Here is a 23,474-nt window from a genome sequence, read left to right as displayed (position 1 = left end):
CAGCAAACTAAAAGTTTGTTTTGCTTTGTGCAATCGCTGAAGTGCATAGGCAGAAGTGTTTCCACTTATAGAATAGCCCCACTTGAAGAAGAGCCCCAGGCGCAATGAGCCCCCTGCTAATGCTTCCCCCAAAAGGATGCTTACATTTATACTGACAGAGATAGGGGGTGGGTGCATTTCAATTATCTAATCAAGAGGTAATAAATGTATGCTGATCAACAGGGCAGAATTCTTAGTTCAAAAACAGATCAGCAAGAGGGCAATAACATTAATGGGCCGTGATTTTGGGTAAGTCAAGGGAGATGATAAAGCATTGTAAGGTGGACAGATCTACAGAGGGTTAAGCAAAAACAACATGACAGTATTATCAAATCAACATAAACAAAACAGACATCAATGTTTCAGATTCTGGGTGGATCTCAGACAGCTGAAACATACCATAGACATTTAAACTAGAGAAAACACATCCGTTTTCAATTCTGGGTGGATCTCAGACAGCTGAAACATACCTGTAAAGAGACATAGAAGAATTCTTCAGACAAGTGCATAGGCAGAAGTGTTTCCACTTATAGAATAGCCCCACTTGAAGAAGAGCCCCAGGCGCAATGAGCCCCCTTCTCTAGAGCAGACATACGCTGACCATTTTGACCATTTTTTATTAAAATTCTATTCTCTGCCTTGAATAATAGCACTACCTCTTTCCATAGTATATATTTCAGCTATTTTTTTAAGCCACTGCGAGACGGAGGGAGATGATTCCTGCTTCCAGAGAGCTGATACACATGACTTGGCTGGATTCAGAAGGTGAACGGTCATCGAAATACTATATTTACGCCTAGAAAGCTCTGAAAGATGGAGCAAGTATCTAGCTGGTTCAGAACCCAGGTCCTGACCTGTCAGCTGTCTTATCATATCTCGGACCTTGGCCCAGAATGCCTGCAGTTTCTGACACAACCAAAAAATAGCGAGCAAATTGCCCTCTGCCACACCACAACGACAGCATATATTCGTCCTTTCCAGATACCTGTTATGCAACAATCATGGGACTCTATACCAATGTGTGAGAATTTCATAACACAGCTCTTGGTACTTAGTAGCCGTTGAGGAGTGATGAGTAAAATGTAGAATATATCTCCGCTGCTCTTCAGACAATGTAATGTCTAAGTCTCTTTCCCATTTCTGAAGGAATCCCGGGCATAACCCTCTGACGATTGTACTAACAGTTTATACATCTCAGATATCCCATGTGCTGAGGGAGCTTTTACCAAGCATACATTTTCCACGGGCATATTCAGACGATCTGATTACTCCTTATGAAGAAGGGAACTGAGAAAGTGAGTAAGTTGCTGCATCCGCCATGGATCCAGTGGTGGATTAAACATCAATTGTATTTCCGCCCTAGTCTTCAGCCTATATTCTTCAAGATAATCACCTAGACAAAATTTACCCTGTCTCACTGTTTGTCTGAAACGGCTATCTGTATATCCAGGGGGGAAATGCCGGGTTTCCCAATATTGGATACATCCGAGATATTTCTCCTTCTTCCTTGGAGAAAAAATGGCTTTGTTGTACTACTCGCAGAGTTGCCCCTATCAAAGGATGGTTCCTCAATATGCCAAGTACATTTGGCCTTAACCATGGCACACATTGAAGTGGAATCTTGGTGCATGATTGTTCAATTGCTACCCATGTTTTTTATCCCCCATCTCTGCACCACACCATAACCCTGGCAAGGTGTACTGCCTGATGGTATCGGTTTGGGTCTGGGAATGCCATATCACCCTGGGTTTTAGGCCTGGCCAGGAGATTGTAGGATAGACGTGGGTGCTTTTTTGCCCAGATAAATCTGATGAAAATACTACGCAGTGATTTCAGAAATGGCCCTGGAATAGCTATCGGTAAAGTCTGAAACAGATACAATAACCTGGGGAAAATGTTCATTTTAATAATCGCATTTCTACCCATCCATGTATAGGGACCCTTATTCCATCTCTCCAGGTCAGCCGACAAATCCTGCATTATCGGTGGAAAATTAGCTGGAAATATTTTGTCTACTGAGGGAGTCAATTTGACCCCTAGATATGTCAGAAAAGATGAAGCCCAGGGAAAGGAGAATGAAGCTTGAAGAGCTTTAAAATGCGCAGGAGACAGCATAATATTGAGCAATTCCGATTTTTGAATATTAATTTTGAAATTTGACAGGGCAGAGTATCGATTAAACGTTTTTAATAAATTTTGCAACATGGTGTAACGGTCACCACCGTTTATGACCTTCCATCCCAGTCACGACCGCTTATCGACACTCCAACCAACAGGACCCGATCCATAAGAATTCCCCCCAGACACGAGACACACAGCTCTGTGCTTCTGGTTTCAAATGTAATGATACTTTAATGGTTTCTTCTCAGCTTTTTATACAGTACAAGGCATTAAAGCAACAATGAGATCTCCACCCCCCTAATCACACACTAAGGCTAATTACTAAACATTCCTTAATTAACAGCATAACAAACAAAACACCTTCACACACTGAGTTCCCTAGGCAGACGTTCCGTCTCCGCATACAGCTTGACACCTATTCACACCTCTGAGCATCAATAGGCTGTAGACAGTGTTATCACACATAAACAGTATTTAGCATGCATAATTAGAGTTCTGGGAGCAGACCTGGGTTAACACCTTTACACAAGGACAATGGGATGTCTTCCAGGCCCTGACTCAATTAGCATGTCACTAGTCAGGGCTAATCATAGAATGAGTCACTATTGACTGGTTGGACCAACATCTTGCAGTATCTCAAAATCCTGCAATACTAACTATCTGTGATGTCCTATCTCATGTAATACATGAATTATGATTCACTTGCCACCCCATGCCCAAACGGCACAGAGTGGACTCAGACCCAAGAGTTATCAGTGACGCTGACACAGGAGTATCCCCCATCCTCACAAAGTCTCTGGATGTCACGGGTCATTCCGTTACACATGGTTTCTGGGGATGTAATAAAAACAGTATATAATCTTCAAAAGCCACATCTTTATGATGCGTCTTGCCCTTTTGAAAAACCCTGAATATCCGTGCTTCCTCGGACGTATCGCAGAAATGGTGCTAAAGTTAATATAAAAATCAACGGAGATAGCGGACACCCTTGTCTTGTACCATTCCTAAAATTGAAGTATGAGGAGGTTACCTCATTGATTCTAACAGCTGCAAATTGAGCCAAGTATATAGCCTCTATCCATTTACTAAACCCCTCCTCCACCCCGATATGGATTAACGTCTCCTTCAGGAATGTCCAATCCACCCTGTCAAAGGCCTTTTCTGCATCAGAGGATAACAAACACAATGGTATTTTATGCAGATGAGCTAAATGAGTGATATTTAAGGCTCTAGTAGTGTTATCCTTTGCCTCCTTCGTTGGTACAAACCCGGCCTGATCAGGGTGGATGATAACCTGAAGGTGAGATTGTAATCTTGACGCTAATATACATGTAAAACATTTTAAGTCTACATTTAGTAGGGAGATAGGCTGATAGTTCATACAATGAGCATGGTCCTTACCTTCCTTGGGAATCACAGTAATGTGTGCCCTTAGGGTGTCTATTGGTATAGGCCGTTCTTCCAAACTAGAATTAAATGCCATAATAAATCTAGGAGCTAAACATGAAGGCAAAAGCCCTGTAAATGCAATTGTAATAACCATCTGGGCCTGGGGCTTTACTTACAGGGCCCTGTAAGAGTCACAATAATAATTAAACCTGTTAATATTACTCTAACACAGACCTGTGTAAGCACACAGCAAAGGGATTCCTTCAGCAGGGTATATCCAGCACTGAAGCACCTCTTCACCAGCTCACCAGCTCTCACCACAGCAACACTGCCAACTTAGTGTTGCTAAACACTTTAAATATAACAGTGTGTGTATCTTACAGATTAGCTCACTATAGTTAACAGGCAGTCCTTAAATGCGTGTATTACTATAGTGGCTTGGCTGATCAGACCAAACCTTTATTTTAACAGGTTCACAGGTTCTTCGCTAGTCATAAGGTGGTGCACAATCAGTAATTTGTAATCCACAAACGGAACAGGCAAACTGGTAGAAGATGCCTGGGTAGTTAAGGCGTATTAGCAACTCACACGCCAATTCCCCTGCTGCTCAGTCACTGCTGGATGCAGCAATAGCAATTCTATACGATCCATCTTCCTGCAACACAGTCAGTATTGTTGGGTAACTGCCCATCTCACCCAACCAGACCTGGCCTCTCCGGGTTACTCCATCTGCGAAACTCTGATTCTCTGCCTCTCTGTCATCGACAGTTCGCGGTCTTCCACACGGCCGTAACACACTGCGGATCAAACAGGTCACACAGTTGCTCTTGGATACGGTCCGGTCACTCCGTCAGGAATCCCCCTCACAGGATGGGCAATCCGCACAGGCGTGTATAGGTTCAGGCTTCTCGGGCCTAGGCTTCCGGAGGCGGTCCAGAGAGAGCGAGCTGAAGACGTCCCCCTCCTTACATTCCTTCACCCAGCAGGCTGTGCGGGGTGCAAAGTATTTTGGGATCGCACAGTTACACTCTGGACATTGTAGTCTGTCAATTGACCAGGGCAATGGAGTCTTTATCTCCCTGCACTTCAATTCCCAACATTCATTGCTGCACCAGGGTAAAACCAAACAGAAGGTGCCTATCCAACAATTGGCCACCGGAGGGAGCTCAGTTCCTTCTTTATCTTCAACGGTAGTCTTTTAACCATACTAAAAGTGGCACCTTGCTACACTAATATCATGATGGAGTTACAAAGATTCTATTCACTTTCAATCTTTAAAATCAATTATAGTAAGTTGGAGATTCTCCCTCTTGCTATTCCTTCTGATTTGTGTACCCAACTGCAAGCCTCTTTTTCTTTTACATGGTGCCGTTCCTCCCTAAAATACTTAGGCATTTTCCTCCCAGCCATATTTTCACAATTATGCGCTAGCACATATGCCCCTTTGCTATCCACAATTAAAGCATACCTACTGAGGTGTCAGTAACCGGAAAATCAATGTGCTGCCAAGAGTTTTTTTACCTTCAGATGGTGCCCATATCGCTACCCAGATCTTTTTTCTCGGCCCTCAACAGTCTTTTTTTTATTTGTTTAATGGGCAGAGCTACCGTCTGGGGGGGGGGGGGGCATCTCTCCTACTTCTGATACGTGGGCAAGGGATGGATAGAAGGTTCATACATGAGAAGGGGCTAGTCTCATTGAACTGGCTCAGTTCCCAGTTTGGCCGATTTCCGATGGATGAGTGGGGACAGTTATATAATTTTGATCATAGTCTACCTCAAGCCATCAGACCCCCATCCTCCCTGACTTCATTTGAGAAATTATGCATGTCTGTAGACCCTGTACCCCACTCAATCTCGGTGCTCTATTAGATGCTGCAGTTTGCTGAATTTCGAAACAAGATGCTTTGTGTTGGAGTGGTAGACTGCATAAATCAAGTGAAAAGTGTGGCGCAAAATGAACTAATACATAACAAAATAAAACAAAATATCACAGTGAAAACAAGTTATGCACAGTGAGAAAACCAGTGATGATAAATGTCCAAGTGACCAAATAATCCTTAGATAAAACGTGCCAACATAGAAAATCCAGCAGAGGTGCAGGTGAGAGAGGAACACCAACAGGGAATCCACCACCGCAAGCAAGATGGACTCTCACCTTATTGCTTCGACCCGTGAAGGTCACAAAGCATATCAGCAGTATTCTTAATTAGTTCTCCAAAGGAAACACCAAGCCAATGGTATCAGCAATCAGCCATACATAGGGAAAAAACACAAAGGAATCTAGTGCTCTCCATATAAAACAAGTTTATTGCTGCAAGGATATTAAAACAATTAGCACTCACATTTGGCAACACTCATAACCCGAGTGTATGCTAAGACAGCGTGTCAGAGACCACAACGGCGACGATCGGGGTGACGTCCTGCGTAACTCCTCCCCTTGCGTACGTGTTACGTCCCGTGGGCGGGACTTCTTCAGCGTCAGGTGGAGGGAGTAAAGCAGACGTCCCCAATAGTTAGAAATGTATATGGTGCAAGTAAACCATCGACCAATCACCACCCTCGTGGATGCAGCCAATGAGATTATCATACGGCAACAACATCCGGGGCAAGGTCAAATTCAGGCGACCCGCCGACCAATCACAACCCTCGTGGATGCAGCCAATGGAAATTCCTTAAGGCAATAACATCCGGGGCAAGGTCGAAAGAGTCACCTGACACCGCGGTAATAGATAGCTGCTGCATAGCTAATACAAAAACGGGACACAATGGTGCATGCAAGAATAAGGAAAATAAAATACAAACATGCATCAAATAGTGTCCAGCTAAAAGCCAAGCATCACAGCCATAATAAAATTAATTAATTGCATTAATAATAGGACGTCATCCACAATCGTCACCGCCCAGGCAAAGCATTACTAATGACAGCAATAAATTTATACCTAACACAAAAAAACACATTAAAACATTAAAAAAACATTAAATAACATGTTTAAAGAGATATATATTAACAAATACATATAATAAAAATTTTATTAAAATATTAAAAAAATTTATAAAACATTTTAAAATATTAAAAATATCCCAAAATGTACCAGTCGCCACCTAATGTCATTAACGGTCAGATATAAAGCAGTTAAGATTAAACTCTACATTGAGGCCCTTCGGAGAGGCAACCTTAAGCTCGAAAATCCAGTAAGACTCGCGACGACTTAACTGTCGAATAAAGTGCCCACCCCGCCAGTGCTTGGACACCTTCTCGATTCCCCAGAACTTAAGACTTTTGGGGTTACGGTCATGGTGCTGTCTGAAGTGCCTAGACACACTATGTGTCCTGACACCCCTTTTTATACAGCTAATGTGTTCGCCAATACGCACATGTAAAGCATGTGAGGTACGGCCCACATACTGTAACCCACAGTCACATTCCAACATGTATATGACACCCTCAGTGTCACACGTGGCAAGCTCTTTAATAGTATATTCCTTGCGTGTGACAGATGAACAGAAAGTTTTACGTTTTTTGATGTTGTTCCTCACATGTTTGCATGTGGCACACCTGCCACAGGCATAAAAGCCTGACAGAAAGTTAAACAGCCTGGGTCTGGCCACAATAGGTGGATCTATTACACCTGGCGCAATGACATCCCGCAAGGCTGGAGCTTTTCTATACACAAAATGTGGTCGATCCGGCAAAACTGGACCCAAAATGGTGTCTCCCTTCAGGACTGACCAATGTTTTGAGATTATTCGTTCAAACTTTTTAAATTGGATACTATAATCCAATACCATTTTGTGGTTAGTATTCACATCAATAACTGTAGAGCTGGATATCTTATCAGCAATGATGACATCCCTATTCATTAGGCGTACTTTCTCTATTTCTTGATCCATGACAGAAGCTGGATAACCCTTCTGGACAAATCTTTTAGCAAGCACTTGTGACTGTGATAAATAATCAGCTTCCAAAGAGCAATTTCTGCGCAATCTAACGAACTGTCCTCTAGGGATGTTGCATAACCAGAGCTTGTGGTGACAGCTCGTCAGGGGTATGTACCCATTGCGGTCGGTGGCTTTAAAATATTTCCTTGACTGTAACTTGGCATCTGTTTTGAAAATCTCCAAGTCCAGAAAGGTAATTTTATCATATGCCACTGTCCACGAAAGAACTATATTTTTGGTAGACTGACCTGCATCATACGTTCATGGAGACTCAATTGGCTGACTTATATAATATCCTTTCCCACAACAGTTCTGTGGACACAAAGATGCAGAGAAATGGTTTTAAGCTACTCAGTGGTACAAAGTTTCTGCCACCTTGTCTAGAATTTATCCATGCAACCTTGGATGTCTGTTGGAGGGGCTGCGGGCTTCGGTTCACCTACTTGCATATATAGTGGGAGTGCTCGAGGCTTAATCCCTTTTGGCAAGATATCGGAGCCCAGATAAAGGTTATAGTGGATATCTATGTGAATGCCTCCCCATTGGAGTTTTTGCTTCACATGCTATCCATCCCTTTTATTAATTACTGCAAATCGGTTCTGCCCCACCTAAATGCTGCCAGGCGCCTGATCCCCATGCATTGGAAGTCAGCCCATATTCCTGGATGACCTGACTGGATCCGCCTGGTTAATAATTTTATGGCGGTGGAGGAGTGGGTGACTACATGCAAGGACAGATGTGAGAAGTTTTATAGTGTTTGGGCCACCTGGATACATTATGGGCCAGATTCACATAGGTTAGCGGATCTTTAGATTCGTGTAACCTATGTGATTTAAGATCCGCCGCCGCAAGTTTTTGAGGCAAGTGGGTAATTCACAAAGCACTTACCTCAAAACTTGCGGCGGTGTATCGTAAATCCCCCGGCGGAATTCAAATTCCGCAGCTAGGGGGAGTGTACTATTCAAATCAGGCGCGTTCCAGCACCGATCGAATACCATTCACGGACGAGCTACGCAAACAACGTAACATTTTTAAATCGCGCCGCGGGAACAACGGCCATACTTAACATTGGCTGCGCCTCATAGACCCAGGGGTAACTATCCGCCGAAAAAAAAAAACGCAAACGGCGTAAAAAAAAGCGCCGGGTTCGTTTCTGAATCGGCGTATCTCCTCATTTGCATATTCGTTGCGGAAATAAACCGAAACGCCACCTAGCGGCCGGCCTGGAATTGCAGCCTAAGATCCGACGGTGTCTTAGGCATATCTATGCGTAACTAATTGCATAGATACGACCGACGTAAATCAGAGATACGACGGTGTATCAGGAGATACACCGTCGTATCTCTTTGTGAATCTGGCCCTATACCTCTAGTACCAAACAGGTGACATAGTTTACTACCTCTGGATCCTATTTGCCTCTGTCTTTGTTGCAATACTTTAGTATAATACTACTGAGGCTGGGACTGGCATGCTGCGGACCCCCAGAATATCTGTGATACCAATAATTCTGATTCTGGATATAATGCTAACTGTTTTCTGTTTTTCGTTTTATTTATCGTTTGGTTTTTGTCATTTATTTGATGTATGGCCTTCCCACTCCCCTTCCCTCCCTCCCTCCTCCCCCAATTTAGCCTTGCCCCTATTTCTCATACCCCCTATTTCTGTACCATCTCACATTCTGTTCACGGTGTTGTTTATGGGTGTACTGACCTGGCTTGGTACGATAGTTTATAAGCACAACCCCTAATGTTACTGGGAAATAAAAAAATGGAGTCATGTGATGTTTGCATCTGTGTGTACCAAAGAGTTTCCTGATGCTAATCTTAAAAGCTTGTGACTTTTGGTCTATTGTTCTTTTGGGTGTTTTTTACTTGTATGTATGTACTGTATGTTTTTTTTTTTTTTTTTTAGAACCAAATGAAAGATTATATAAAAAAAACGAAAAATAATAATATACACTGATTTGGGGGTTTTTTTTACCAATAAAATTCAGCAGAATACATTTGGGCCTAAACTTATTTTAAGATTTTTTTTTTTTTTAAAAACATTTTTTTTTGTTTGTTTGTTTATATAGCAAAACAATAAACAGTGGTGATTAAATACCACCAAAAGAAAGCTCTATCTGTCTAAAAAAATGATAAAAATGTAATTTGGGTACATTGTTTCATGTCATTGAAAGTGTGACAGTGTTGAAAAATAGCCTGGCCTGGAAGGGAGTAAAAGTGTCCGGACTCTGGACATGCTCCTGCAACCAGTTTTCTATCCAGGTACATATGATCTTGTCAATGCCAAAAAGCCTCAATTTGTAAATCATTATTTATGGGGTACTGTATTAAAAGACTTAGTGGAATCCAAATACACTACATCCACAGCCCTTCCCCTATCCTAATTACTGTTAACTACAGTAGGTGACCGCGATATTGTGTCAATCTCGCTCCCTTTCTCGGCGAGATTGAGCACCTACGAGCCCCATCGCGGGAGCCAGCGCCGAGCTAGCTTGCCGCGATGGAGACAAAGCCGTCATAGAAGCGACGGGAGATCCGACTTGGGACTCCCGCCAATTCTACACGTGTGCGGCGTTTGTTATGAATCCTGAGGGGGGAACTCTCCGCCGGATTTTAAATAAAAATCCGGCATGGGTTTCCCCCCTCAGGAGCATACCGGGCCCTTAGGTACTGGTATGGGTTGTAAGGAGACCCCCCCACTACGCCGAAAAAACAGCGTAGGGGGTCCACCTACAATCCATACCAGACCCGTATCCAAAGCACGCTACCCCGGCCGGCAGGAAAGGAGTGGGGACGAGCGAGCGCCCCCCCCTCCTGAGCCGTACCAGGCTGCATGCCCTCAACATGGGGGGGTTGGGTGCTCTGGGGCAGGGGGGGGGGCGCACTGCGGCCCCCCACCCCAGAGCACCCTGTCCCCATGTTGATGAGGACAGGGCCCCTTCCCGACAACCCTGGCCGTTGGTTGTCGGGGGTATGCGGGCGGGAGGCTTATCGGAATCTGGAGCCCCCCTTTAATAAGGGGGCCCCCAGATACCGGCCCCCCACCCTAAGTGAATGTGATATGGGGTACATAGTACCCCTACCCATTCACCTGGATGAAAAATGTTAAAGTAAATAACACGACACAAGGGTTTTTAAAATAATTTATTAGTCTGCTCCGGAGGCAAACCCCCTGTCTTCTTTAGCTCTTTCAGCAGGGGGGCTTTCTTTGACGTCTTTCGGGTGGGGGGCCGCTCTTATTTCGCCGCCATCTGGTTCTCTTCCACCGCCGGGGGGGGGTCGCCCGGTATGTTCCTGAGGGGGGATCCCATGCCGGATTTTTATTTAAAATCCGGCAGGGAATTCCCCCTCAGGATTCATAACAAACGCTGCAACACGTGTAGAATTGGCGGGAATCCAAGTCGATCTCCCGTCGCTTATATGACGCGCTTGCTGGAATGGCTTTTACTATTCCAGCGAGTGCGAGATGTCGGCACCCTGTCACCAAGAATCAGCGCGATGCCGTTGTGCTAAAAACACATTCTCGGCGGCAGTACTGGTACCTCATAGAATGCTAAAAGGCTACAGTCTTTCATAAATCCATATTGGTTACTACTAATGATACTATTATCAGCAAATTCTTTGACATGTGTCAGGAACAGGGCCGGCGCTAGCAATAGGCAGATCAGGCGGCTGCCTAGAGCGCCAGATTAGGGGGAGCGCCAAAATCCGGATCCCCAGCCACTCGCTGGGTTTCAGATTATTAAAATCCCACCAGGACCGGCGGTTGCGCCTGTGAATACTGACGGACCGCTCTATCCCCAGCCTGCAGTAGCGGCGCGGCGGCAGTGAGAAGATGGTCTGAGGGAAGAGAGCCGGGATGAGAAGCAGCCGGCCGGAAGTGCCGCATGATCAGTGGAGGGGGAGGATGAGATGGGAGCCCTGTGGCTGCATGTAGTGTAACTACGGCGGGCTTGCAGTGATATCCGCTCCCCCCTCCTCCTGGGAGCTCGGGGATCTGGTTTGAAAGGACAGGCAGGGGCAGCGCCACTCTCTTGGACCCGGAGTAAAGTAATCACCACCGCTGGCTCAGGTATAGTGGAAGCACAGGCAGCGCTCCGTGCTGTAGCCTGCGCCCAGTCACAAAAAAAGCAAACACTGGGCCAGATTCAGGTAGGACTTAAGCCGGTCTATCTCGAGATGTGCCGCCTAAGTCTAAACTTGTGCCGGAATATCTATGCACCGTACCCACAGAACTAGATACGCACCAAAATAGGCTATTCCCGACCGGCGTAACTTGCCTACGCCTGCACATCTTAGGTGCATATTTATGCTGGACGCATCTGGTGAACCCATTGATTTCCTATGCAAATGAGGGAGAAACGCCCATTTCCGAACATAGACCCGTTCGGCACAGCTAGGCGCGGTGTGCCTAAGCTGTTTTGGCCGGCCTAAAGTTACCCGTCAAAAAGCAGGGGTAACTTTGCACCAGACCTTGCTCAAGTCAGCTGGAGAGGCCCCGGATGGGAACCCCCTTAAAAAAAAAAAAAAACATTTTTTTTTTTTTTTTTAGGGGTCCGGAGGCCACCAGGGCCCCAGGTGGCAAACCCCCCCTTTTTTTTATAAAAATAAATTACCAAATAAGAGGGGGCTTTCCATCCGGGAACTCTGGGCACTTTATTAATAATATAATAATTATATATATATTTTTTGTCCGAAAGGCACTGGCCGTGAACTTGTTCTGCATACAGACGGCAGAACTTTTTCAGCCAACAGTTCACAAAACTACGTAGTTTTTCTGCTCTTTTGTCCGATGGAGCGTACAGATCGATTTGATTATACGACAAAACACGTCCATCGGAATATTCGATCGTGTGTGCGATCCTTTAGCCTGTAGGGTTCAATATTGGGTTGGCTCACCCTTTGCAGCTATAAAAGGCTTCAACTCTTCTGGGAAGGCCGTCCACAAGGTTTAGGGAGTGTGTCTATGGGAATGTTTGACATTCTTCCAGAAGTGTATTTGTGAGGTCAGGCACTGATGTTGGACAAGAAGGCCCGGCTCACAGTCTCCGCTCTAATTCATCCCAAAGGTGTTGAGGTCAGGACTCTGTGCAGGGCCAGTCCAGTTCCTCCACCCCAAACTCACTCATTTATGTCTTTATGGTCCTTGCTTTGTGGACTGGGTCCAAATCATTTGATGAAAGGGGGGTTATGGTGTGGGGTTGTTTTCAGGGGTTGGACTTGGCCCCTTAGTTCCATTGAAGGGAACTCTTAAGGCGTCAGCATACCAAGACATTTTGCTTTCATGCTCCCAACTTTGTAGAAACAGTTTTGGGGGAGGGGCCCCTTCCTGTTCCAACATGACTGCTCAACAGTGCACAAAACAAGGTCCATAAAGACATGGATGAGCAATCCTGACCTCAACTCGATAGAACACCCTTTGAAATGAATTAGAGCAGAGACTGCAAGCCAGGCCTTCTTGTCCATCAAAAAATATAAATACAAATATATAAAAAAAATATATATTTTTTTTATAAAAAAAAGGGGGGGTTCCCATCCGGGCCCCTGGGGACCCCCGGGCCCCCTTACAGGTGTACTGCCTGTACCCCCCTGATGGCGGCCCTGGTCAGAAGTCCTCCATTGCTGTTATGAGGGCTGACATCTCCTGGGTGTTAAAGTTTTTTTTCCTCCTCTGCCTGTGGGGAACGGGAGCAGCCATCTCACAGCAAAAGTACCTTCCCTGGGGGGGAAATAAAACTGATGTACTTTTGCATCGGCTGGGTGTAAGTTGGGCCGGCGTATCTCTGTAAGTTGGCCGGCATAGTTGTGAGCATGCTCAGAAGGGAACAAACGTACTGAGCATGCTCCGTTCAGCATACGCCGGGCGTAAATCACTGCTCCACGTCCAGAACATCATTTGCATAAGGTCACACCCACTTCCACTTACGCCGAGGAAATTAAGTTAGAACCGGTGCAAAGTTAGGCACAAGTGCTTGTGTGAATACTGTCTTGGCCTCTCTGAGTACGGCGGCGTAGTGTATCTGAGATACTGCTACGCCCGCCTAAAGATAGGCAATTCTATCTGAATCTGGCCCACTGACTCTGCTTCGTACTCTGCATGGACTCTGTTAGTTAATAGTGCATTGCACTGTGTACACAGGGGGGGAACTGATATGTGGGGGGGGGCTTAGGCAGACGTGCAAGGGGGGTACTGATGTGTGTGTGGGGGGGGCAGACATGCAGGGGGGGTACTGATGTGTGTGGGGAGGACAGATGTGCAGGGAGGTACTGATATGTGTGTGTGGGGGGGGGCGAACATGCAGGGGGGTACTGATATGTGTGTGGGGGGGGACAGATGTGCAGGGAGGTACTGATATGTGTGTGAGGGGGACAGGGACGGACGTGCAGGGGGGTACTGATGTGTTTGGGGGGCAGACGTGCAGGGGGGTACTGAATGTGTGTGTGGGGGGGGGGGCGTGCAGGGGGGTACTGATATGTGTTTGGGGGGCAGATGTGCAGGGGGGTACTGATAAGTGTGTGTGGGGGACGGACGTGCAGGGGGGTACTGATATGTGTGGGGGGGCAGATGTGCAGGGGGGTACTGAATGTGTGTGGGGGGGGGGGGCGTGCAGGGGGGTACTGATATGTGTTTGGGGGGGCAGACGTGCAGGGGGGTACTGAATGTGTGTGGGGGGACAGATGGACATATGTGTGTGTGGGGGGGGGATGTGCAGGGGGGTACAGAGGGGAACAGATGTGTGTGTGTGTAGGAGGGACAGGCGTGCAGGGGGTACAAAGGGGAAACAGATATGTGTGTAGGGGGGGACAGGTGTGCAGGGGGGGGAACAGGGGTGTGTGTGTGGGGGGGGGGGGCAGATGTGCAGGGAGGTACTGATATGTGTGTGTGGGGGACAGGGACGGACGTGCAGGGGGGTACTCATATGTGTTTGGGGGGGCAGACGTGCAGGGGAGTACTGAATGTGTGTGTGGGGGACGGGGACGGACGTGCAGGGGGGTACTGATGTGTGGGGGGGCAGATGTGCAGGGGGGTACTTAATGTGGGGGGGGGCATGCAGGGGGGTACTGATATGTGTTTGGGGGGGCAGATGTGCAGGAGGGTACTGAATGTGTGTGGGGGGGACAGATGTGTGTGTGGGGGGCCGATGTGCAGGGGGGTACAGAGGGGAACAGATGTGTGTGTAGGAGGGACAGGCGTGCAGGGGGTACAAAGGGGAAACAGATATGTGTGTAGGGGGGACAGGGGTGTGTGTGGGGGGGGACAGATGTGCAGGGGGTACAGAGAGGGAACAGATATGTGTGTGGGGGGGCAGATGTGCAAGGGGGTTACAGAGGGGTAGCAGATGTGTGTGGGGGGCAGATGTACAGGGGGGGGGGGTGTGTGCAGAGGGGAACAGGCATGCAGAGTGATACAGTGATGGGGTGAGAAGGTCCAGAGGCACAGGTGCAAACCTGTGGACCACTGCTGAAGAAATAGGTGCCGCACATTTTTAGTGAGGGGGGCGGAGTCAATGTGTGTGTGAGGGGGGCGGCAAAATTAGGTTTCGCCCTAGGGTTGTCAAAAATCCTTGCACCAGCCCTGGTCAGGAACGCCAGTCGTGCTCATTTTCATGTGCATGCTCATAGTTGTGTAACTCCATGTTTCTCAACCTTTTTTCAGTCATCTGAGGCAAAAAATTAACTAATAGTTTTACATATTGCAGCAGCATACACACACACATAAAACACCCAACATTAAAGGTGATTTATTTTTTTCATATTTTAACATTGTTATTGACTAGTATTCCAGCCTTTCTTCCCCCTTATTTTCTCTCCTCCATGTAGCTATTGTAACCCCAGTGCTGAGGGGCAGGGGTCAACAAGGATGCTCTGCAGGTGACAAATGTCCTCTTTATAAACCAGTGATGTCAGCGATTATTGGGATGCTGGTGGCTGGCCTGCACAGTACCCAAGGTTGTAATGTTACACAGTGAAAGCATGTGGTCGTTATAATAAAAAAAATCAGGTTTACTCTATGTATACGTATCAGTGTCCAGTAGGGGTGCTCTGAGATCATTCTAGCCTTCTATCTGGGATAATTTGCTGTATAGTATCCCTGCTGGAATGATGAGAACTTTTCTGTGGGAAAGAAACCAAAACAGCCATAAGGTAAGGTGGGTGTGGGGAGTATTTTAGTGGTGCAGAGGATTTTGAGGGGCTCAGTGCCTCCTGATTTGAACTGTGCAACCTTGCTTGGCAGAAGGCCTGCAGTGTCGAGCATACCCAGGGAGTGGTGTCTCAGGGGTGCCAGAGTAGCACTATGGGTTTTTGGACCACATTGTGTGAAATTGCACCAGGCCACAACACTAAGGCCCAGACTCACAAAGAGTTACGCCGGCGTATCAGTAGATACATCGACGTAACTCCGAATCTAAGCCTGTCGTATGTTTAAGTGTATGCTCAAACTGAGATACACTTAAACATGCCTAAGATACGACAGTCTGCGCCGTCGTATCGTAGGGTGCAATATTTATGCTGGCCGCTAGGTGGCGCTTCCATTGAGGTCGGCATAAAATATGCAAATGAGTCATTACGCCCATTTCACGAACGTACGCTTGCCCGTCGCAGTAAAGATACGCCGTTTCCGTAAGAGATGCGCGGCGTAAAGATAAACATGCCCCCTAGGTGGCGTATCCAATGTTAAGTATGGCCGTCGTTCCCGCGTCGCAATTTGAAAATGTTACATTGTTTGCGTAACTCGTCCGTGAATGGGGCTGGACGCCATCCTTGCGACGTCATTTAGCGCAATGCACGTCGGGAAATTTTAGGGACAGCGCATGCGCAGTACGTTCGGCGTGGGAACGCGCCTAATTTAAATGCTCTACGCCCCCCTACCCGGCTCATTTGAATTAGGCGGGCTTGCGCCGGGGGATTTACGCTACGCCACCGCAACTTTACAGGCAAGTTCTTTGTGAATAAAGCACTTGCCTGTAAAACTTGCGGCGGCATGACGTAAATGACATACGTTACGCCACCGCAGTTTTACGCCAATCTACGAGAATCTGGGCCTATGCTTTTATTGTGACCCACACCTTGTGGGCTAGACCTAGCCATTGTCACATTGGAATTTTTTTACTCTTTTATCTATTCACCTCTCACGTTTTGTCACTTCACTTTATATAGTCTTTTGCTTTTACTTGCAGATGGTAGGTTGTTGGTCTTCGGGCCTACCCTGACGTCTAGAGGGAGGTTGTGTGGCCATTAGGTTCCTTCCTCCCCGGCCTTGGAAAGGGTCTATTTTCAGTAAAGATCTCCACCTTGTACTCGTTGGTGGGCTGTGGCTGATCATGAGGAGCAGGGTCTGCCAGGCCTTTTGGCCAGGTGGACTTGAGTATGCCTTGCTCCTGTCAGGAATCCTGCGCCTCAGGGTGCCTGGGAGTGAGCCAAAGACACAGCCTATTGAATTGTTTTGTGCTTGTGTTCGCATACAAGTTCATCTTGGTGTTTTGTTTTTGCCCAGTGCATAGTGGGCTCAAAAAAAAAAAAGAAGCTGTATGCATGTCTGACAAGGTGCTGATTGGTATTTCTGTGACCTTAGAGCAGTGTTTCTCAACTCCAGTCCTCAAGGCGCCCCAACAGGTCATGTTTTCAGGATTTCGCACCGATTAAATAGCTGTGGTAATTACAAGGAAGTGAAACTGATTAAATCACCTGTGCAAAATAATGGAAATCCTGAAAACATGACCTGTTGGGGCGCCTTGAGGACTGGAGTTGAGAAACACTGCCTTAGAGTCCACATAGTGCTTACAGGCTAAAGTGGCATCATGCATGATGTGATGATTCTGGAAACAATCCTTTTTTTATGTGAATTGTTTCAGGAAAAATATTGCATTGTTGATGCTGAAGATTCTGGGAAACATGTTAGGCAAATTGCAATAAAAATGTATGGTACCTGTGTGAGCGATTGAGATATTTGCACAGTAAATACATAGACACCTTAGTGTTCGTCTCCATCACTAGCCTTAATGTGGAAGTAAAGTCAAAACCGTACTAACACTAAACCTACTCTCAGCCACATTCTAAGACTAATCTATCTAGACCTGTAACGCAAAAATCACTGGGCCAGATTCAGGTACAAATGCGGCGGCGTAACGTATCGTCTTTACGTTACACCGCCGCAAGTTTTTCTCGTAAGTGCTTGATTCACAAAGCACTTGAGTATAAACTTGCGGCGGAATAACGTAAAGACGTCTGGCGCAAGCCCGCCTAATTCAAATGGGGCGTGTACCATTTAAATTAGGCGCGCTCCCGCGCCGAACGTTCTGCGCATGCTCCGCTAGTAAATTTCCCGACGTGCTTTGCGCGAAATTACGGCGCCCCGACGTGTTTGTGAATGGCGACGTGCGTAACGTACTTGCGCAGAATTTTTTTTTTTTTTTTTTTATTTGATGTGGGAACGACGGCCATACTTTAACATGGCTGGTGTAAAGTTAAGCCATGAAAAAGATAGCTTAACTTTGCGATGGGAAAAAAACAACGTAACGCACGCGACTAGCTTCGTGGATCGCCGTAAAAGCTAATTTGCATACCAGGCGCTGGAAAACGACGCAAACTCCACCCAGCGGCGGCCGAAGTATTGCAGCCTAAGATCCGAAGGCGTACGAAGCCGTAAGCCTGTCGGATATTGGCCAAAAGCCGTCGTATCTTGTTTGTGAATCACAAATTAAGATACGACGCAGCACATTTGAAAATACGCCGGAGTATCAGTAGATACTCCAGCGTATCTCTTTTGTGAATCTGGCCCATTATACTTACCTGTTCTGCAGCTGCTCTGGTCTGATCCCAGCATCAGCTGTCAGCAGCGACTTCAGTGTGTGGGAGCGTGCATGAGAGGCAGCCACAGTGGAAGCCCCATAGTAAGTCTATGGGTGATGTCGCATCCCAGGTATTTCACAGCCGTCGTCGGTTTTCTCCTCAACACAGCAACCACCGCTGGAGACCAGACCGGAACAGCTGCGAAACAGGTAAGCATAAAGATTTTTGTTTTACAGCGCTAGATAGATTAGGCTTAGAATGTGGCTGAGAGTAGTCTTAAGAGTTAGGTTTTGACATTGCTTCCACTTTAACATACTATTTTGCTCTGAAAAATAGATTTTTGTAATTATGAAATGTTTACTATTTTTTTGAAATGCATACCATGCCTAAAGTTATTCTTTTGTTATGTATAAAAATTATTCAGCATATACATGACATTGCACTGAAAGATTAACAAATGTATTTGTTTGGGTCCCATTTTGTATGTCTTATGATTGCATTATTTTCCTTTCATAGAAAAGACTACTTGCCCCAAATCACTCCAAAAATGGTCCTCCTAGAATGGTGCAGAAAGGAAAAGCTTCCTCAACCTGTATATCAGACTGTAAGTTGTTCATTAACTGTAAATTAAACACTATTTCTCATTTTAGGATAGTGGGCAGGGATATTCTAATCATTCTTTTTTGTCCCTAGGCCAACTGTACAACCAGAAACTTTGGTTTTCTGCACAGATACAGCCTAATACTATAAATCAATATATTTCTAACTGTATACAGCTGTTTCTGGCTTGTTACCCACCCTTTGTGTGGCAAATAGAAACAGTTGTCTTCTATGGACTAGGGCTCTCATTTGCCAACACAACAATTTTATGTTGAAGTGGGGTTAAAGGAACCATATGGCTCCCACAATAAACCAGTGCAAAGCACAGTAGCACATTCTTGTAGTAAAACTATTGCCACCAATTAAAAAGTAAAAAATATTTACTGGAGTACTTAAAGGGTCACTAAAGGATTTTTTTTTTTTAAGCTAAATAGCGTCCTTTACCTTACTGCAGTACTGGTTTCATGTCCTTATTGTTCGTTTTTGCTTTGAAGTTGCTGTAATTCTGCTGTGATCTCCACACTTCCTGCTTGTCTGGCTCCTTATAACCACAGTACTGGGAGCTTTTCACGGTGGTCTAAGCTGTCATTACTGTGTGTCTAAAACTTAACAGAACCAATCAGATTCATTTTAAAAACAAAACACAGCCCTGGATTTGTTTGTTTTTGTTCTGTGGGTCTCTTTACTTCACAGAAACATGAAACCAGTTTAAAACCGAAAGTGAAACTAGAGGCACATTATATGATTGAATTTAATCTATTTTTAATCATTTTTAAAAGGAATCAGTTAACTTTTATGTCTCTATACCCTGTAAACAGTCATTTCAGCAAAAAAAAAATTCCTTTAGTGACCCTTTAATTGTAAGTTCATGCGCCATTACTGATTTCCCATAGTCCCCCTACAAAGTTTTTTACAAAACCTATTGAGCCTGACGGTGCAAACTTAATTGTAAGTTCATGCGCCATTACTGATTTCCCATAGTCCCCCTACAAAGTTTTTTACAGAACCTGTTGAGCCTGACAGTGAAGACCACCGTACGCAGCTTCTTTTGATAAGGGAACAATGCTGTTACACTGCTACCTAATTCAAAGCACCATTGTCCCTCATGTACAGTAGACTGTGGCTGCTTGTGCTATAATGGCATGAGATGATGTTGCACAGAGCGTGGCTATTAAAATTATCACTGCTGATTCATAAACCTTTAGCTTGTCAATCAGAAGCTGTCCACCGCTTTCTGGATTAGCATTAGCAGCAGAAAACCTTCCACTCTAAACTTTTGTTTCTAGAAGCAGTGGCATATTGTAGGAGGGCAGCCAGTGCGGGCACAACATTTAAAGGGGAGCAGTCTGCCGGGGCGGAAGTCCAAGGTGCAACAGTTCCAAGAGTTACCGGTAAATCCCTTTCCTGCTGCTATAGGCTGGGAGGGCAGAGTGCCGGGCCACCATTGGCTGCAAGTTTAGGTGAGTTCTCCTCTGCTCTGTGGTCCCTTATATCACAAAGCCTGCGGAAAGTGTGCAGCGAGGCTGCCCTGGGGCTTCCCTGGATCTCAAATGAGATGAGATGAAATTACTGATGAGGAAACAGTATGTGAAGATGCTACTACGATTGTGTGATCTACCGGCAGAGTGTGAAGTACTCTCATATCCCATACACTTTTGCTAAGAGAAAAGAAGAATCTAAAATAACAGTGTGCACAGTTGTGTGTATACCATGTGTGCTGTGTGTACAGTGACAGCCTGTAGTGATCTAGAAGTGTATGTATAGTGTCCAGTACTCCGGTTAGATAATTAATATCTTAGATGTTAGTATGATGACCATAAATTAAGTTGTTTCGCAGCAACTCACTCCAGGTTCTCCAGAGAACGCAAATTTAATTAACTTCCAATAACATACAAAGTCCAAAGTCCACAGATGATACAAAAGTCCAACAGATTATAATTCAAATCTCTTCAGAGCCCTATGTCTCCAAACCCATACAGAGAGAAAACTGTGATTACATTCTCTCTGTCACAAGACTGAACTTCCAAGATTTTTATTGCTTGTTTTATTGAATAGCTGAGCAATTTGATTGGTCATCTTTTATTTGAAAGGCAGGAAACACATCCTGTAGCAGGTAAATGACTTCAGCCGAAGTCACTAATTGGTATGCACCCTTGCATACTAATAAAGCCCTCTAATAAGTAATTAGATTGGATGTGATCTGAGTAATGGTTTGATATGTAAAAACTATGGTTGTCCCGATACCACTTTTTTAGGACTGAGTACAAGTACCGATACTTTTTTTTATGTACTCGCCGATACCGAATACCAATACTTTTTTAAATGTGTCCCCAAATGCAGCCATGTCCCCCCACATATGCAGCCATGTCCCCCACATATTCCAGCCATGTCCCCCACATATTCCAGCCATGTCCCCCACATATTCCAGCCATGTCCCCCACATAATGCAGCCATGTCCCCCACATAATGCAGCCATGTCCCCCACATAATGCAGCCATGCCTCCCACATAATGCAGCCATGTCCTACATACCTGGATGATGCCACACGTGTCGCCGTTAATCAGCGTGCGGGGAACATTACAGCTTTCGTTTGAATAGCTGTATCCTTGCCGCGTATAGACACTCCCCCTTGCGCGGGATTGGACAGATCATCCGTCCAATCCCACGCAAGGGGGAGTGTCTATACGCGGCGGGGATACAGCTATTCAAACGAAATCTGTAATGTTCCCCGCACGCTGATTAACGGCGGCGGCTTTGCGGTTTGCGGCGACGGGTTTGCGTGGGCGGGGGGGAAACAAGTATTCTATTTCAGTATCGGGGGTATTTGCGGGAGTACGAGTACTCCCGCAAATACTCGGTTTCGGTCCCGATACCGATACTGGTATCGGTATTGGGACACCCCTAGTAAAAACGACTCCATCCTGTCTCTGCCTATTTGACAATAGACAAACCTCTTTTGACTTGTAACATGTAATTACAGGTCTGATGTGTAAACTAGACTTATCATTTAATTTAATTCAACTGATTGAGTAATGTTTGAAACCCTTCCTGTCTTTTTGAATTACAGGTTCGAAATCCGGCCTGTATATGTTGGACTTATATAATATAGATATATATACACACACATATATATTTATATATATATAACACCCAACATATTACCACATATACTACTACATATTCCCCCACTTGAATCGGTTCAAATTAGAATCGATTCACAACCAAACTGCTTAGACATCCCTGGCTCTTAAGATTGAAGCCATCTCTAGGTTTTCCTTACTTTTCTGAATTATTCTTAATTGCCTTCTACCACAACAATATAAACCAAACAAAAAACATATTAATATGAATTATACTACTAGAACTGATCCATACATCAAGCATTATGGTTTGAGGTACTGGATGCTTTACAATGGCTCATATGAAATATTAAGTTGAGACTGGTTACATCTCTCTTCACCAACTTCTAAAATATCCCCATGAAACAGTTATTAGATAATATAACTTTAGACCATGACTGGAAAAGGATTCAGTAAACATTCGTGGCCCGTATAGCTGTTAGGCCTTATTTCAAAGATTGCTCCTTGTTTTGTAAATCACATCACAATCTTGAATAATGTGCAAAAACAAGCTGATGTCACAGTCCATTCTGACTTCACATCTCTCACTATCTCACTGAAAGTAAAGCTTGGTATGTTTTGGGAGGTCCAATCCACATAAGTCCAGCATTCTCTCATCTCCAGGCTCAAAGTTTTCATTTTTAATGATGCTTTTACACAAACACCAGCAATTCCTGAAATTCTTCCATCTTCCATCTTTATAGTAAGAAGAACCATTAATGTATCAGCAGTCCCTTTTAAGGTCAACAAGGTTTGGAAAAATTCTGTGCTGCAAACTATTTCCTTGCACTTGACACCTTCAATCATTAATCCACCAATCAGGACACTTGGTTCCTTTAACATCAATATTCTGAATTTGTTGATTGCCAGCAACAATTTGCTTTCATAATGTGCTGTAGGCCGACCCTACATTGCCTTTAATAGAGCTGTTTTGTATCATTCAGTCCATAATTCCACCAGAATGGTATACCAACATATATATATATATATATATATATATATATATATATATATATATATATATATATATATATATATATATATATATATATATATATATATATATAATATTCCCCCATGCGATGGTTTAGAGTATCAGCTTGACATCAGTGTTTATCAGATCTTCTGTGCAGACAAATCAGCAGTGGAAATTCTTGCCAGTATTTTTTATGAAAGGTAGAAAGGTCTCTTTCATCCATATGTGTCATAGCCTTCAGCATATTATAAACTACTGATTCAACAATGTTTCAAATCATGACTAGAGTGATGAATTTCACTCACCCCTCTTATAAATTTAGGAAAACCACCCAACTTCTATAATGTATGCTATGGCCAGCCATTGTGCGGCATCACCTCAGATGTAAATATATTGATATCAATATGCATTATGTCATATGTACAGATGTTATAAAATTATTCTAGATTTAAAGGCTTCGCTCTGGTTTTAAGATTAAGTTCAAGAAATAAAA

At 44.8% G+C, this 23,474-nt stretch overlaps 1 protein-coding gene across 7 annotated transcripts in view; it reads left to right on the top strand.

Annotated features, from left to right (window-relative positions):
• The window catches only part of DUS2 (dihydrouridine synthase 2), a 901,714-nt gene that overhangs the window by 840,721 nt on the left and 37,519 nt on the right, over positions 1-23,474 (top strand). For all 7 annotated transcript variants that reach the window (XM_040328788.1, XM_040328789.1, XM_040328790.1 and 4 more), the window contains one exon: positions 18,803-18,890. In XM_040328788.1, coding sequence (XP_040184722.1) covers positions 18,803-18,890 — 88 coding nt within the window. The remainder of the gene's footprint in view (positions 1-18,802; positions 18,891-23,474) is intronic.

This window comes from Rana temporaria, chromosome 11 (assembly GCF_905171775.1).
Source record: "Rana temporaria chromosome 11, aRanTem1.1, whole genome shotgun sequence".
Lineage (NCBI taxonomy): Eukaryota > Metazoa > Chordata > Amphibia > Anura > Ranidae > Rana > Rana temporaria.
The sequence above is the reverse complement of the archived record's forward strand: the minus strand, read 5'-3'. Positions and strand labels throughout refer to the sequence as shown.